The following is a 16,971-nucleotide window of genomic DNA, read 5'->3' as shown; positions in this document are numbered from 1 at the left end:
TGTTACCTCAGCAGAGGCCCAAAAGTTAGCAAGTCTTCACATACTGGAGTTTCCTTCCTTATATTTATTATTTTTAACTTTGTGTTTGAATGTTCTGCCTGTATGTATGTCTGTGCACCCTTTGTGTGCAGTGCCCACGAGAAGCCAGAAGAGGGCGTCAGATCCCTGGAACTGGAGTCACAGACAGTTAGGAGCTGCCTTGTGGGTGCTGGGAACCAAAACCAGGTCCTCTACAAGAGCAGCCAGTGCCCTCAGCTGCTGAGCCGTCTCTCCCGTCTCTCCCGCCCCTCCCCTGCTGTTTGACCCTCTGTTTGTTTCTGGTAAGGTAACTGCTATAAAAGTTGGATACAAATGGGGTTAAACAACACATCAGTTAGTTCACAGTAGTAGAGGTCAAAAGGGTGAAATTAGTTCCATAGGGTAAGCCCAGGTGGGGCAAGGCCAGGCCCTTCTGGAGCCTCCATAGTGTATCCACTTGTATCTTTGTCTAGCCAGCCCACATCCCTTTGCTTACGCCCCCTCCTCTAAAGAACTGGCACCTCAGAGTCTTTTATCTCTCCTCCTCTCTCTCCCCGTCTTCGGCACTCTCTCCTAACGGATGCATTTTCTTTTGAGAGCTTTTAGAGATTCCACTTCTCATTACGTTGATGGTGTAGTGCGTGCCAGTGCATGTGCCCATGCTAGAAGAGGACGTTGGGAGTCTGTGAGGGGCTGGTTACCTCCAGTTGTGAGCTGCCCACCATGAATGCTGGGAACCGAATTCACCCTCTGCAAGAGCAGTACACTGGCTCCTAGCCCCCGAGTCCTAGCCCCCGAGTCCCTTCTCCAGTCCCGTTAACTATAAACATGAGTGTATAGATTATTTGTGTTTGCGTGTGAATGTGGTGGTATGGGTGTGTGTGTGTGTGTGTGTGTGTGGTCACCTAGTCTTGGGAGGAAGTGTCTGTAGGCAGCAGCCTCAGACTAAGTATCTGGGAGGAGGAAGCTGCAGCAGTTTTTGTACTCAGACCCCCTAGGGAACCTTTGCAATGTCTCTTTTGGGAAGCTTTGCCACTCCCATGGGGCTGAGGCATGGGAGTCCTTGACACGGCCGTACCCCTGTCAACAATACATATTCACTCAGGAGTTCCTCACTCAGGGCTTCCTTTGCTCTCTAGTAAATAATATGACCTCCACCCTTAGCCCATTAGCTCACAGGCTAATCTGATCCTAAATCAAGGTCTTCCTCTCAGAGGATTCTAGGCCGAGTCAGTTTGACAATTAAAGCTCACTAGGCCAGAAGCCCAGGCTTTGCCCCACAAAGTGACAAGTGTCTCTTCCAAGGCTCAGCTAGTCCCTGTGCAGGAGGCCACCTCAGAATTCCCTGGATTGAAGGCAGCAGAGGCCCTTGCTGCCGTAACTGCCGTGGGCAGCCGACCCTGCTGCTCCCGGCTCTGACAGAGCATCCCTGTGTCTCCTGTGTTGCAGGTCCCTGTGGACAATGTTGAAGCTAAGGCAGAAGCTGCGGAGCCCCACAGGCCACTTTGCAAGGTACCTTGTCCTAACCTTCCCTTCAGGGTGTAGAGTCCGCCTCTCTGATCCATGCCCCTGCTGAGCCTTGCAGGGCTCATGTGGGAACATTTTCCCTGGAGAGTTGTAAAAAGATGTCCGCTGTGCCTCAAAGGGCACCAGTGACAAACTAAAGTACAGTTCAGTCAAGCTTCGTCTCGGGCAGCCCTACTAAGGGGACCTCTAAACAGCTGTTATCATTGGAAAGTCTCACTGCAGCATGGGAGACAACTTCCTCCTAGCTTCCTAGCACCCCATGTAATCAGGGTAGAATTGCATACAGCAGGGCTGGGAGCTCGAAGGAAGCAGCTAAAATGTCTGATGAAGGTCCAGTGACCCTCCTCACGTCTCCATAGATGAGGGAAAGCCGGCATTCAGCAGCCCTGATGGCTGTTAGGTCCAGTGACCCTCCTCATGTCTCCATAGATGAGGGAAAGCCGGCAGTCAGCAGCCCTGATGGCTGTTAGGTCCATTGACTCTCCTCACGTCTCCAAAGATGAGGGAAAGCCGGCAGTCAGCAGCCCTGATGGCTGTTAGGTTCAGGGATGGATCATGTGCTGGCTCAGAGTGATGCGTGTAATGTGTGTGTTCACAGAGCACTGCTTTAGCCTCTGGGTGGGAAGTCCTGCTTTTCCCCCGGTAGCGAGACAAGTTTGTTAGAATGAGGACTGTAGGCTGAGCCTTCATGCAGCCTACCTCGTAGCAGGGTGGGTGATGCGAAGTTGAGGCAACAGTCACACTTCCTGTCCTCCAAACCTAAGGATTCTGAGGAGGTGTGGGAGGGAGGCTGTAGGCCATTCTGTGCTTGCTTTCTTCTGGGCAATAGGAAAGGGCAGGCACTGAGCGGCCCTCCTCCCTCTCCCACAGCCAGCTGCCCAGGAGCAAATGGAGAGCCGTGGAAGCAAGGATCTGGTCAGAAGCTTTAACTCTGCTCAGCAACCTGGCTGACCTGGCAAATGCTGTGCACTGGTTGCCCCCAGGTGTCCTGTGGGCTGGCTGCTTCCCTCCTTGGCTGGTGGGCCTCATGGGTACCATCTCCTCCATCCTCAGCGTGTATCAAGCTGCCAGGGCTGGCAAACAGGCTGAGGTAGACAGCCCTTGATGAGGCCCTGGAGGCAGGCAGAGGACACTGTGGTGCTCAACGAGACTCAGATTCCCAGAGCGGGAACCACTGGCGGGGGGAGCATCCATAATTGTGTCCTCCTCCTCCGGTGCTGGCCCCTGGGTGGGGTGGGAAAGGGGCTCAAATGAGATCTTTCCAGGCCCCAGCTAGGGTTTCAGGAGAAGCTGCTCCTCTGGGGGGGAGGGGACACACGAGAATCTCAGGGCCCCCGGAGCCAAGGCTTGCAGAGTCCCGGGAGGGCAATGCTAGAGCCTCCCATGGGCTGGCTTGCCTAAAGGGAGACATGTTGCCCCTCAGGTTGGGCTTTGGCAAAGCTGGAATATAGGAATGTCTATTAAATTTCTTGGTTTGGTGCCAGTTTGTATATGAGGTGATTAGAGCAGTCCCACTCTGACCTTCCCTCCTCTGGGCCTGGGTCACAAGGTTTGCTCTCACAGGTGCACTGAGCATGCGTGGGAAACCACTCACCTCTGTTCCACCCCTTGGCCCACTGGCCTCTCGGTGTCTGACTGACCTGTACCACAGAGCCCAGGACCAGGAGCCAGTTCTACACTTCCTGCCATTCTCAGAGGGAAACTGTAGGTTGTTGCCCTAAACGAGGGACCAAGGGCCACAGAGTCCCCATTTAAGCTGGGGTCAGGCTATGGTTGTTGGCCTCTCTGAAGACGTGTAGATAAATTGTGTCCTCTATCAAAGGGAGGGGTTGGGGATTTAGCTCAGTGGTAGAGCGCTAGGCCCTGGGTTCGGTCCCCAGCTCCAAAAAAAAAAAAAAAAAAAAAAAAAAAAGAAAAAAAAAAAAAGGAAAAAAGAAAAAAAAAAGAAAAAAGAAAAAAAAAAAGAAAAGAGACCATGGTAAGTGGGGTCCTTTCTTTCTCTCTTTCTTTCTTTCTTTCTTTCTTTCTTTCTTTCTTTCTTTCTTTCTTCTCTGTCTGTCTGTCTGTCTTTAAACAATTGAAGCGTTTATTACATTTCAGTGTGTGTGTCACAGCTCCCACCATCCACGTCCTGGGGATTGAGCTCAGTTTGGTAGACTTGGCCGTGAGCACCTGTACTCCGGGACCATCTCACCGTTCACATGTATGGTTTTTAATCTGAAAGCCAAGCATGAGAGACAGTGGCCTTTGAACTTCATACAGTGCCAGCCTTGTGTGTGCTGAGACAGTCCCGCTGCATAGGCTGCCTGCTTCCAAGCACAGACATCCCTTTCCCTTCCCTGCCGATTCTTGGTACTAGGGATGGAGGACTCGTGTTCTACTGGAGATTCAATGCCCTCTAACTCCCACCCTTTTGGTGTTGGCCAAAGTCCCAGAAACTTTCTTATAAGGAAGACAGGTGGTGGACCACTGGGATGCTGGGACCACTTAGGGTAGTGGGGTGCAGGGCCCCAGCAGAGCACTCTGCCCTTTTGCTTGTGGGCACCTACCTGTGCAGGGCTCATGGGTAGGCCAGGATCAGCGCCTATCTCTGGTGGTCCCACCTGCTCTAACTCCCAAGGCCATCGGGGTCAGGGTCCTGGTATCTGTTCCTCACCTCAAGACCGAGTCCATGAGCCCTCTGAGCAGTCAGGGTGCCAGGAAGACAGAGGCTGAGCTTGAGGTTCAGGCCTTGCATGGGAAGACCTTTGACGTTAACCATGTATGGTACAGACATGGAACAAAAGGACGGACACTTCCAGAAAGGGCAGCCCCCCACCCCCCCGCCAAATTGTCCAGTGGTTCTGGATGGGATGGAACGAAGATCTCAGTGTACTAGCCAAATCCCCCACCAGTGAGCTCCAGTCCCCATGATCGCTTACTTTTCTGTGTTTGCAACAAGGCCTTATTTGGTCAAGTTGCCTTGAATTTACTATGTAGTCAAGGATGCTTGAAATATTTTTGGGACAGGGTCTCACTATGTAGCCTGGGCTGTCCTCAAACTCATAGAGGTCTGCCTCTGCCCCGAGTAGTGGCATTCAAGGTGTGTGCCACCATACCCAACTAAACTTTTATTTTTCAGAAAAAGACTTGTGTGTGTGCCCTAGTACACATGTGTGGACCACACGCAGGCCTGGTGCCTGTGGAGGTTGGGTCTCCTCGGTCTGGAGTTAACATGATCGGAGCCACCATGGGAAACAAATCCAGGCCCTGGCTAGGAGCACCCAGTTCTCTCACCAGCCCCCAGACCTTAACCAGGAATAAATGAATAAGTAGTAAGTGTGTGAATGCTGGCGTGTGTGAAGGTCTAGGACGGACTTCGGTCCCAGCAGCTTGAGAGTCTCTTCATTGTTTACCGTTGTGTCATGCCGGCTGGCCAGACCCTTGCATGAGTGCTGGGATTGCAGGTGCACGCTGCTCAGGCTGGCTTTGAACCCGGCTCAGGCCCTCACACTTCCGTGGCAAGCACTACGCACTGAGCCATCTCCCCAGCCCCACCTTAAACTTCGGATCCTTTGCCCCCACTCCTAAGATGGCAGCTGTGGACCAACTTGCTGGACTGGAAATAGAATGTGGGGCGTCATGTGCGCCTGCCAAGCACTTTCCTCCAAACCACACCCTCAGGTCTACTCACAACACGGGGTCACCCGCTACAGTCATGTTCCCCATCCATAAAACCTTGGCAGGAGACGGCCCCACACAATGCATTCCCAACCCAAAGAAGGCCTGCTTCAGCCTGGAATCCCTTGGATAATTTTATTGCTAGAATCTGGTCATAAGTTCTAGGGCAGTTCCAGAACACCCTGTTGCTGGGATGCTGTTATCACTGTGAAAATAATAAAGGGTAGGCGAAGATGGCGGTCATGACTGACGAGGGGTGCCACTCAACCTCAGAGATCGAATGCTGCTGGCCCACCGTCTTTACAAACGAGATCTGCTAGGAAGGAGCCCAGGGCCACTGGTGACAGATAACTTATGACGCTGTCCTACTGTGTACAGTACACAGCTGAGAACCACCCGGCCACCAGGCGGGGATATACTGAATCCTTCCCAGGGCCAAGTGGAAACCATCTGAACTTCAAAATCCAAAAACTCAAGGTGTCTGATGGTGAGCCCACCCAGCTCTGGTTGGGGACTGGAATGTTCTCTTCAGAGTGGAAACTTAAACGCCAGCTTTCCTAAAGTGCTCTGATGCATCTCAGTACAAAACCACAAAACACTGCTTAGCAACATGGCACAATGAGGTCTGGTAGATACACTCTGGACACAAGACGGGGACAGAAGGACCAGAATAAAGGCTGTTCGGGACTGGGGTCCCCAGGCACACCACTCCTGGCACACTCTGAAGTCGTCAGAGGCCATCGCTCTTAAGCTTGGTTACCACACCTGCAGACGCTCCCTGAGCTTCTGAGTGCTGAAGTCTTGGCTCATGCCAGCAGCCTCTGACGCCTCCCTGTCCACAGTGGTGGGGATGGCCTGGCTGTCTGCGCCAGGTATCACAGGGCAGCAGGGCTCTTGGAAATGGTTCCTTAGGATGCTGGCTCTGGAGACTGACTTGTCCTTTCTGTGACTAAGAACCATCAGTGTAGGACTTGGTCCTGCTCGTTAGTACCTCAGGGCAGGTGCAGCAGGGAAACCTGGGTAAGGGGTGATTCTGGGAACAAGACCAGGCTGGACCAGCTGCTGTCCTGCACAGGCTGCTCCCTGGCAATGTCCCTGAATGGGTTAGCGCTGCCTTCCTGGCAGACCACTGAAGGGACTAGGAAAGCCAACTCGCTTACGGCAACCGAACACTGTCTGTGGGATATGTGCTGCCCTGCTGAGCCTGGAGTTCTGCAGCTCAGATACAGTGGGTGGGAGGACATGGCCGGCGCCCCGAGAAGCAGAGTTGGGAAAAACCCTGGCCTACCACCAGGAGTGACCATTGTTAACCCCTCTTCAGACTGATTTCTGAACCCACAGTCTGTTGCTCCATGGGTTGCCTGGGGCTGCCTAAGTCTTTCCAACCCCGTGGCCCTCTGTAGTTACCCGGTGCTTAATGACTCAGTTCAATCCAGAGATTCCTGGGGGTTATGGAGTCTGCCCCTGGGGCTGGTGTCTTCTCAGACCTGCCTGCTCTGTCTCCTGGCTCCCTCTGCTGCCTCTGGTTTAAAACAGCTCTGTGGTTTAGCTGGGGCTCCACCTTCAACTTAAAAGAACTTTGTTTGAGCATATATATATATATATATATATATATATATATATATACATATATATATATATACATATATATGTATATATATATATATATATATATATACATATATATATATATAATATGTGTGTGTGTGTGTGTGTGTGTATGTATGTTCGTTCAAGGGGCTACCCACTAAATCTATAGAGAACTGTGAGACCACCATGTGGGCAATCTCAGATGAGCAAGTGCCTGGCTGTGCAGGGGAAGGGGATGGCCAGACAGAACAGTCACCCACAGGGTTCCCCAGAGACACAAAGGGTTATCAGGACAGAAAGGGAAAGGGGTCTGCTCTTGGGGCCACGGCCCCTCAGAAGAAGATGACGTCTTCCTTGCCAACTTCATCTGTGATGGTGGGCGGTGTGGTTGGCAGCGAGGGAGCTGGGGAGGCAGGTGGCAGTGACGTGCCTCCTGACTTGAAGGCCTCGGGGGCTGTGGCGGCCGGGACCGGGCTTGGGGCTGGGAAGCAGGGGTCTGGAAGAGAGTTGAGGGTGGTTACAGGAGTGTTAGAAGCTACTGCAAACAGTGGGCAGCCGCAGTGGCCAGAGGCTGGGCTCACCTGGGGCAGGTGCAGATCCATGGGCTGCAGGTAGGACGGGGCTCAGTGAGCGGCGGTTTCGGGACGCGTTCTCGTCCTTGCCCATGAGCTTGTTGAAGAGTGGCTGCTGCTTCAGGTCGAAGGATGCTGGAAGAGGGAAGGGCTTGAACCTGACTCTATGCCGCCTGCTGGGGGTGGGTCTCCTTTAGTACTTGGAGGGGTGGCATGGAGTCACTCAGTGTTGGGATGAGAGAAGCGTACAGCTTCCACACGGACATCCCTTTCCCATGATCATAGGACATAGAGAAGTCCCACAGTGCCTTGTGTGTCAATAGGGGATAGGGAACCTCTATGATGCTTGTCCCGTGCTCCAGCTGGGAGGTTCTAAGAAACAAGTAGTGTGGTGATCTGGGACAAAGGTTTCAGTGAATTCTGTCTGGGCGGGGTTGTCCCGTGGGCGGGGCCATCCCATGGGCAGGGCTCTGTCTTATTTGCTTAATCAGTGTGGAAGACCCAGCCTGGGCTCCACCATTTCTTAGGTTTTGGCCCTAATGTTTGGCTGGACACCAAACATTCATTTTCCTCTGCTCCTGACTGGATATGACTGGCTGCCTCAAGCTCTTGCTGCCGTGACTCCTCATGATGACAGGCTCAAACCTGGCACTGTGGGGTCAGGGCGTTCTATCACAACAGAAATCTCTCTGCCTTCTTGCCCATGCTGGCGCTCGGTTATCTGCCTCCCTGCCTGAGGTGTGTGCACTTGAGCTCTGCTGCTGGGACAGAAGTCCGTTGGGAGGGGTGTGCTGCTTCTCAGAATGGCGTGGGGGTCCTTGAGCTTTGGGGTGGGGTGCAGCTCACCTGAGCTCTCCCAGCGCTGGGAACCCCTGCTCTTGCTGTTCTTATCCTTGCCCCCCTTGGTGGAGGCGGCCAACTTGGTGGGGATCTGCTGCTGCACGGCTGTCTGCCTCTGAATCTGATTGGTGGCACTGAGCAGCTGGATGGGCACATCACTCTTGGCTGGCCGGCTCTCAGCAGGGGCACTGTCCCAGCGGGCCACCTCAGCTCGCTCTCCGTACTCAGGTCCTGTGCCGTGTAGCATGCTCCCCTGTGTTCCTGGTGCTTTGGCTGGGGCCAAGTGGCCCTCCAGCCCATCCCCATTGAAGTTGAGAGGGTGGCTTGCAGGCTGGGCCTGAAAGTAATGGAGGACAAATCCCGTTGCCGCTAAGCCCGCTGGTGGTTATTAACCCACACCAGGCTTCCTATCCTTTTGGTGGCTTTGGCCTGGGGAGGACCAAACACAGCGGTTAAATGCTCTGATGAAGGGGTGTTGCCCACCCAGCTCTAAAACTCACAGAGCTGCACTTCTGCATCCTGAGTGCTGGGATTAAAGGCGTGTGGCATTAGGCCTGGCTACCCCATGCCCTAGGGTCTCAGCCCAAATGTTCTTTAACTTGCTGTGTAGCCAAGGATGCTCTAATTCTCCTGCCTCTAACTCGAGTGCCACCATATTTGTTTTTTGTTTTGTTTTGTTTTGTTTTTTTAGTACCGTGCTGGGGTTGGAACTAGGGTCTTCATGTACACTAGGCAAGCACAAAACAGAGCCACACTTGCAGCTGAGTGAGTTTGGCTATACAGGTCCACTAACCTCTGCCAGCACTTCCGGGGGCAGTGCCCCCGGTACAGTGTTCTGTTTCTTGAACCTGCGCAGTAGTTCCAGGCGCTCACGTTCACGGTCCACTGCTCTCTGGGCCTCGCGCAGACGCTCCAGATCATGCTGGTAGGCCTGGCGCTGTCTCTCCAGCTCTGTGCGCTCCTGGTCCAGCCGCTGGCGCAGCTGGCGCGCCTCGCCCTCTCTCTCCTGCAGTCGCGCGCCTGCCAGCTCCAGTTCCTGCTGCTGGCGTGCCCGCTCCCGCTCCCATCGCTGCTGCTCCTGGCGCAGCTGGTTTTGCAGCTTCTCCACACCCGCGCGCTCCTCACGCTGCTTCTCAAAGTTGCGTTGCCGCTCTTGCTCTAGAAGCAGGTTCCCACGCGTTGATTGCAGCCGGAACTGCTTCTCACGCTCCTGGATGGCCATTCGCTGCATCTCCACGTAGCTATCCTGTTGAGCGATGACTGCCTAGGGGTATAGGGACAGGGGCGCATCTGATGAGAGTCATGCCCTTGGGTAGACCCAACCAACCAGCGAAGGGCAGGGGCAGCCAGTCCCTCCCTGGTGCTGCAGGTACCTGGAGACTAAGAAGCAGCTGCGACAGGGTCTGGACCCGGTGGACCAGCTGCAGAGAGAAAGCCACATTGGTCTACCTGGTGAGGGTACATGGGGCATGTGGGCATGCTGTCCCTGTGGGAGATGGACCAGGGGCGGTACCTCTGATTCCAGGACAGTGGGCAGACATGGGCTACTCTCTGCGCTAGGCATCTCCACCTATTAAGATAAGAACGATAGAATCAAATGGGATCCAAACCACCACAGCTCACTATGGGAGAGGACAACTCGGTGCTGGGCTGTGACCATGCAATCCTGTGGCCACCTGATGTATGCCCACCTGAGAGTCGGGAAAGTGAAGGTGTGGGGAGCTGGGGGATGGGTGGGTGGCTGACCAGCTCTACAGTAGGGTGGGCTTGGACGTGAACCTTGTGTGGCTACACACGTAACAGATACACGCATATCCAGTTTCAGACAGCTAGGGCAGGCAGCCTTAGCTTCTGGACACCTCAGCAACAATGGATGTGTGGAGTCAAAGGTGGAGGGAAGGCCCAGTCAGGAGCACTGGCAGATGTCACCACATACTCTGGATAGCTCGTGGAGCCAGTGTGGGGGCTTCGGGCCTGATGGTGTTGAGGCAACTATGTTGTGTCCACCCTCCTCTCCACCCCTTCCCAAGTCACTGCTTGCCATTCCCAGGAATCTACAGGAGTCATTTTGAAAGCTGTCATGTTACTGGCGGTTATATCAACGTGGACTGTCTTTACCCATGCAATCAAAATTACCAGAAGCCACTTACAGCCTGTGGTGATTCCTCGCAGCAGCCACTGGGGGTGGTGGTGTCACAGGGCATGGAGTCCGGGCTGCTAGCAGGCCCTTGCCAGTCTTGGGGCCTGGGGTCACTGTTGTACACCTTCCTTTTAAAGCTGCCACCTGGAGACCCCAAACAGATCACAAGAGGATGCTATGAATCCCAGAGGGCTTGGGATCCCCCTCCTCTGAGCCCAGCCCATGGAATAAATGCAGGCTAGGGTATTCCTGGAGGCCTGCTACACAGTCCTGGCTTTGTAGTCCAGAGCTCACAATACCCAGAAGGCTGTGGAATGTTCTCAGAAATTAACCGTCTTCCCCGCCCCCAGCTCTGGAGAGATAACTCAGCCTTTAAAGGCTAAGGCTCGCAAGTAAAATTTCAGGAAATTACAGCATAAAGTACTGGATCCACCACTCACAAGCTTCCCAAGGCACAGCCTCAGAAGAGACTGACATGCTTACCCTTGTTGGGGCTGCCCACGCTGTCATAGCCCCCGAAGGTCTCAGCCCTCCGAGGCAGGCCTGCAGAGACACCTCCCTCTTCCACTTGGCTACTGGTGCTGCCCACGTGCCGGCAGATCAGGCTCTGGATGCCCTCAACTGCGCGGGAGAAGTGGGGGACACGAGTCAGCAGGTGATGGGGTTATGTTGAGTGCTGGAATGAAGGGTCCACACCACTACCTTGGCTTAGGCAGTGCTGAAGATAGAACCCAGTGCTAGGCAAGTACTCTAACAACAGAGCCCCATCCTGAGCCATCATCCCCAGCATGTAAGGGAGAGGCCAAGGGAATCAGGCAGCCATTGGGTTTGAAACAATTCATCTCAGAGGCAGGCTCCTTAAGATTCAGGAAATTCTGAAGGGAGGCTTGTTAAGACTCAGGAAGTCAACAATGTACAAATCTCAGGAAGTCCCTGAAACTTAAGACTCTCTAACCTGTCCAGCCAACTTCACCTACAAGTCTTGAAGAGAGCTTCAGGGTCCCAGCTTTCATTAGTCATCGCTTAGGCTGGGGTAGCTTTCAGTGATGCAGCTGCCTTTTGAGTTGTAAGCAACCCCTCACCCCTACTCCTTCCTGTAAGTGACCCGAACAAACTTACTGATTCAGCAAGTTGGCCTGGTGTTACTGTTACTTGGGTCTGTCATCAGTTCCCTATCTGGGCCTAGGGATGTGATGTACCAGTCCTTACCTAGGTCTAGTAACAGACATGTTAAATGAAGAGCTACACAAGAGGGCTGCCCCGAGGGTAAGAGTGCTCTATATACCCTTCAACGGCCAGCTACTATTTCAAAGTCTCTAGCCAGGGGAAGAGGCAGGGAGAATATTCCCAGCCCAAGTACCAGATTTGTCAGTGTTATTGGAGGCCAAGAACAACAGCCTCAGGAGACATGGGTGAAGGCGGTGTGGGTGCTGCTGGAGAGAGCAAGACACCCATTGGGTCTTTGCTAATCTGTGCAGGCAAAGGGTTGAGTGGTCTCAGCACTGGCTGCCCACCCTGCTCTACTGCATGGCTGCAATGGAACTGACAGGTGCTCCTGTGGTAGGAAAGGCTCTCCTCACCAGGTCTAGCTCTGAGGCTGCCAGAGGTGTCTCTGCACGGTCAGGCTAGAACCGTGTGGGGACAGCAGGTGATGTCCACCATGGTTTACACCATGGCTGCTAAGCCTGCAAGTCTGCTAGAGCTAGAGGTAATTCTGGCCCAAGGTTAGGGTGCATTCTAGACTCCCAAAGTCCCTCAAAAGAGCATACGTATTTTCCTGAGGATATTATCAGGGGTCTATCCCGGAGAAGAAGGGATACCTGTATCAGGGAACTTTGTTTTACTAACAAAGATCTAGATTACATTACTTATTGATTGACTGATTGATGATTGTGTGTGAGTCTACCATGTGGATCTCTAGGACTGAACGCAGGCTGTGAGTACGTGGGGGATGTGGAGGCTAGCATCCTCACCTCCCTGCCCCGGAATACAAGGTCTCCCAGGGAGCGTAAGTGCTTAAAGGATTTGGGTAGAGCTTAGCTGTGGAGCCACAGCACATGCTGGATTCCACTCCGGATTATGAGAAAAAGCACAATGACAGTGGTCCTGGATAAGCAACAGAGCTGGGCCTGGCTTTGGTCCCCAGGCAGCCCACCCTGGAGTACCATAACATAACTCAGCAGGGTAGCTGACTTACTCTCACTCATGGCTGATCTGAGAATCTGCTCCCCTCGTAGGGTCTCAGAGGGGTCCCCTCCTCCTCGGAAGAGGCCTCGGCACTGGGCCGACTCATCCAGCCCGCTCAGCTGAGCCATCTCCAGGTAGATCTGCTGTTTCTCCAGAAGGCTCTGGGCGATCAGCTGGTCTTTCAGGCTCAGTCGCTCTGTAGGAGAACCCAGAGGTGACGGTCAGTCAGCCTTAGGGATCTGCCCTTGGAGTCAGGCTGTGAGGGTGGGGCCCCCAGCTGGACTGTGCCTTCAAAGGTCGACTCCCTAGCCTCTCTCCAACACCACTAGCTTTGCAGTGTGATCCTATCTTCTTGACTGCTCCTCTTATCCCCACTTTTGTGAACACCAAAGTGGTGGGTAAGTGCCTGTACAGCCAGGAGTCTGGAATAGAACAATTTACTAAATTTATTTGTATATGTATGTCTGTAGGCATGCACATGTATGGAGGTCAAAGGACAACTTGTAGGAGTCAATGCCCTCCATTCTGTGGGACCAGGGGATTGAATCTGGGTCTTCACACTGACCCCTTGCCAGTCAGGTTTGGTGTTGCTCCTGCTGTTTGTTTTTTAAACATTTACTCACTGGGCATGGTGGCACATGCTTTTAATCCCAGGACTTGGGAGCACAGGCATCTCTGGTCTACAAAATACAGCCAGGACTCCATTGAGAGACCCCAAAAACCTTCCATATTATTTATTTGTGTATAAGAGCGTGCATGAATACTTTTGGGTGTGCACAAGCTTGAAGGCCACAGAGATGTCAGGTGTGCTTCTCTATCACTCTGCCTATTCATCTGAGGTAGGGTCTCTCCTCAAAGCTGGGCTTTTGCTTTCTTAGCTGTCCTGTAAGCCAGCAGATCCTGGCAATCCTCGACTCCACACGTTTCAGACCTGCCGCTACGCATGTGCACAGGACGTCTGGCTTCTTCTGTAGGTGTCGCGTCTGAACTCTGGCCTACATGGTTCTGCAGCAAGTACATCTCTCCAGCCTGTTTGTTTCGTTGAGCTAGGATTTTATTCCTCCCCAGGCTGGAGCTTCCCCCACGCCTTGGCCACCCAAATACAGCCATGCTATGGGCTGTGAGGCTCGGGGGCAAGCTATCTTCACTTGCTGAGCTGTCCTATCTGCCTGGAAAACAGAGGTGGTATTGACTAAGTTTTTGTTTTTGAGATACTGCCTGGCTGGAGATTCTTGGTTTACCTGGTAATTGCTATATAATACAGGCTGGCTTTGAATTCCCACCAGTCTTCCCGCCTTGGCCTCTTGGGGCTGGTGAGAAGGCTCAGTCGTTAAGAATGTTTGTTGTATGTCCACTGCCCACATACGTATACTTCATATCCATTTTTTCCCCCCCGAGACAGTTTTTCTGTGTAGCCCAGGCCATCCTGGAACTCACTCTGTAGACCAGGCTGGTCTCGAACTCAAAGAGATCTACTGGGCTCTGCCTCCCAAGTGCTGGGAGTAAGGGCGTGTACCACCTCTGCCCAGCTCCATTTACTTGTTTATTGTGCCGTTTAATTTTTATGCTACTTATTTGTTTGTTTGGTCTCTGGCAAGCCTTGCTCACCCCATAGCTGAAGATGCCCTTGAACTCCCGACACACATCCCTACTTATGTGGTGCCAGTGTTGGAAGCCAGGGCAAGCTAGTCAACCACTACTGAGCCACATTCCTGGCCCTGAACTGAACTCTTAAGAATGGGTGAACCTTATGGTGTATGCGTAAAACCTCGTGAAGGGACAGAAACTTGATGTGGACCCATGGGTTACAAAAGGAACTTGCCAAGGTGCTGACCCCTCTTACCTTGAAAGTCCCGGAGTTTCATGGTGCGGGCTTCAGCCATCCTTCTCTCCTCAGCCTCGAGGAAAATGCCCTCCTCCTCGTCAGGACAGCTGCAGGGAAAGGGGACACTACCATCAGTGTCTCGTGGGTTGGCTGCCCTGGCACCAGCGTTGCGAGCATCCTCTTTCTGACCCCCTTGTGAGATGGTTTGAGGGATAATGGAGTCCTAGGTCTAGACAGGACTGTCTCAGCAGTCTAGGCAAAGACAGAGGACATCCGACATCCTCTTCTGGCCTTGGTGCCTGAGTTCTAGCCTCAGCATCTGCATGATAGAAGAGAATGACTGACTCTTCCTCTACGACTTGGCCTCTAACCTCCACGTGTATGCCACAGCTTACCTCCCCAATAAAGGAATGTAACTGTGAAAAGATTACTGAGGCAGGCCTGTGTTAGCTGTAGAAGGGCTCCTCCTCTGACCTACATCCCCACCCTGTACAGCTGGTTTGTTTTCTTTTGTTTCTGTGTAGCCCTGGCTATCCTAGAACTCCTCCTGTAGACTAGGCTAGCCTCCAACTCAGAATTGACCTGCCTCTACCTCTCTGAGTATGGGGATTAAAGAATGGTGTGTGTCAACACTGCCCCATTTTTTTGTTTGTTTTGCTTTGCTTTTTGAAGACAACCATGCAACACCCCAGGGGAGCCTTGAATCCACTGTGGTCAAGGCTGGTGTTCTTTTCTGACCCTCCTGCCTCTACTTCGCAGGAGCTAGAATAACAGGCACCGTCAAACCGAGCTCATATGGTGCACCAAGGGCTCTGTGCACACTGGGTAAACACTCTATCAGTAATGACTCACAGCCCTAGTCCTGCACTTTGTAGGGGACTTCAATTGGAGGAAGAGAAGGGGAGACAAGGACAACCAACAACACACGACAGTTCTCAAGGGGCGACTGTGATCCTTCTGCCTCAGGTTGCTCATATGAGGAGTATAGGCATGTTCAACTTTTTTTTTTTTTTTATTCTTTTTCTTCTTTTTTTCGGAGCTGGGGACCAAACCCAGGGTCTTTGGCAAGCGCTCTACCACTGAGCTAAATCCCCAACCCCCATGTTCAACTTCTTGTTGAAGCCCAGCTTCTTCTATATTCTTTAAAAACCATTGTTATATTTAATTTATATGTGTGTGCAGGTACCTGTGGGTGCTGGAAAAGGTTTTAGATCCCCTGAATTAGAATCACAGGCAGTTGTGTGCCTCAAGGCATTTATCTGAGTGGCCCACAATAAAGGTCCAAGTTAGAACTGCCTGGCCCCTCATTCGCTGGGTACAGAGATATCATCCAGGCCGTTCTGGCATGGTGACTGGTTGCTGCTATCAAAAGGAGAAGAGGCAGACCATCCGTTCGTTTATGAGGATTGGTAGATGCTCACTTAGCACTCATGAAGCCTAGGTTCCCTCCTGGGCACTGTGCGTGCTGGGAATTCAAAGCCAGCCTGTATTATATACACACAGAACCTGGGAGGTAGAGGCAGGAATGGGGGTCATCAATGGCTACAGAGTGAGCTGGAGCAAAGGCAAAGTCTATATGAGACTGTTTCTCAAAATCAGCCACCTACCCATCCATCCACCTATCCATCTACCCACCCACCCACCCATCTATCCATCCACCTATCCATCCATCCATCCATCCATCCATCCATCCATCCATCCATCCATCCACCCACCCATCTACCCATCCATCCATCCATCCATCCATCCACCTATCCATCTATCCATCCACCCACCTATCCATCCATCCATCCATCCATCCATCCATCCATCCATCCATCCATCCATCCACCTATCTATCCATCCATCCATTCATCCACCCACCCACCCATCCATCCATCCATCCACCCACCTATCCATCCATCCATCCACCCATCCATCCATCATCCATCCACCCACCCACCCACCCATCCATCCACCCACCCACCCGTCCGTCTGTCCATCCATCCATCCATCCATCCACCCACCCGTCCGTCTGTCCATCCATCCATCCATCTACCCACCTATCCACCCACCCACCCGTCCATCCATCCATCCACCCCTCCACCCGTCCGTCCGTCCGTCCATCCATCCATCCATCCATCCACCCAGCCACCCACCCACCTACCCAGCCAGTCAGCCACCCAAAGAACCAAGTGGTCTGCCTGGGAGGTCAAGGTCACAAGTGAGTAGCCTGGAGACCCTGGGCTGTCTCACCTCTCCACGGCCCGTCGGATGTGGGCCATCCAGATGTTCCTGTCCTCTTTGGAACTGGTGTAGATCTCGTACATCTCTGGTCCCTGCATGGAGGCGCTGATCAGAAACATGGCCTTCTCCTCGTTGGCTACCTCTCTCACAATGAGCTTTTGCAGAGAGATGACGGGTGGCTTTGAGTCCTGCATGGAGGAAGGTGGTGGAAACTGTTGTATGTCCAAACAACACTGGACCTGAGTCTGGAGAGAGGGCTGGTGTAGAGGACTGGAGCCACGCCCAGACTCCCAGTGTGCATGCATACTTGCACGGAAGGCAGAGGGTGATCTTGGCTGCTGTTCCTCAGGTGCCATCTACTTTGGTTTCAGAGACAATGTCACAAG

The 16,971-nt window shown here is 52.9% G+C and overlaps 2 protein-coding genes across 12 annotated transcripts in view; one reads left to right on the top strand and one right to left on the bottom strand.

Moving 5' to 3' along the window:
* Pex11g (peroxisomal biogenesis factor 11 gamma) overlaps positions 1 to 4,863 on the top strand; it is a 28,281-nt gene extending 23,418 nt beyond the window's left edge. For 3 of the 7 annotated variants that reach the window (XM_039089139.2, XM_039089140.2, XM_063271107.1), the window contains 2 exons: positions 1,468 to 1,530; positions 2,416 to 3,028. In XM_039089139.2, the coding sequence (XP_038945067.1) occupies positions 1,468 to 1,530; positions 2,416 to 2,650 (298 nt within the window). In that variant the 3' untranslated portion in view covers positions 2,651 to 3,028. Of the gene's footprint in view, positions 1 to 131; positions 863 to 1,467; positions 1,531 to 2,415; positions 3,029 to 3,240; positions 3,250 to 4,691 lie in introns of those variants that run through there. The other 4 variants (XM_039089141.2, XR_005491601.2, NM_001105902.1 and 1 more) reach the window with 4 other exon arrangements.
* Positions 4,864 to 5,326: 463 nt separating this feature from the next.
* Arhgef18 (Rho/Rac guanine nucleotide exchange factor 18) overlaps positions 5,327 to 16,971 on the bottom strand; it is a 108,040-nt gene continuing 96,395 nt past the window's right edge. For all 5 annotated transcript variants that reach the window (XM_063271243.1, XM_063271244.1, NM_001395655.1 and 2 more), the window contains 11 exon segments: positions 16,595 to 16,773; positions 14,378 to 14,466; positions 12,545 to 12,730; positions 10,831 to 10,968; positions 10,358 to 10,491; positions 9,721 to 9,777; positions 9,581 to 9,628; positions 9,001 to 9,471; positions 8,214 to 8,544; positions 7,377 to 7,502; positions 5,327 to 7,291 (listed from right to left, as the gene is read on the bottom strand). In XM_063271243.1, the coding sequence (XP_063127313.1) occupies positions 7,128 to 7,291; positions 7,377 to 7,502; positions 8,214 to 8,544; positions 9,001 to 9,471; positions 9,581 to 9,628; positions 9,721 to 9,777; positions 10,358 to 10,491; positions 10,831 to 10,968; positions 12,545 to 12,730; positions 14,378 to 14,466; positions 16,595 to 16,773 (1,923 nt within the window). In that variant the 3' untranslated portion in view covers positions 5,327 to 7,127.

Source organism: Rattus norvegicus, chromosome 12 (assembly GCF_036323735.1).
Source record: "Rattus norvegicus strain BN/NHsdMcwi chromosome 12, GRCr8, whole genome shotgun sequence".
Taxonomy (NCBI): domain Eukaryota; kingdom Metazoa; phylum Chordata; class Mammalia; order Rodentia; family Muridae; genus Rattus; species Rattus norvegicus.
Note: the sequence above shows the minus strand (reverse complement) of the source record. Positions and strands in the feature narration are given on the sequence as shown.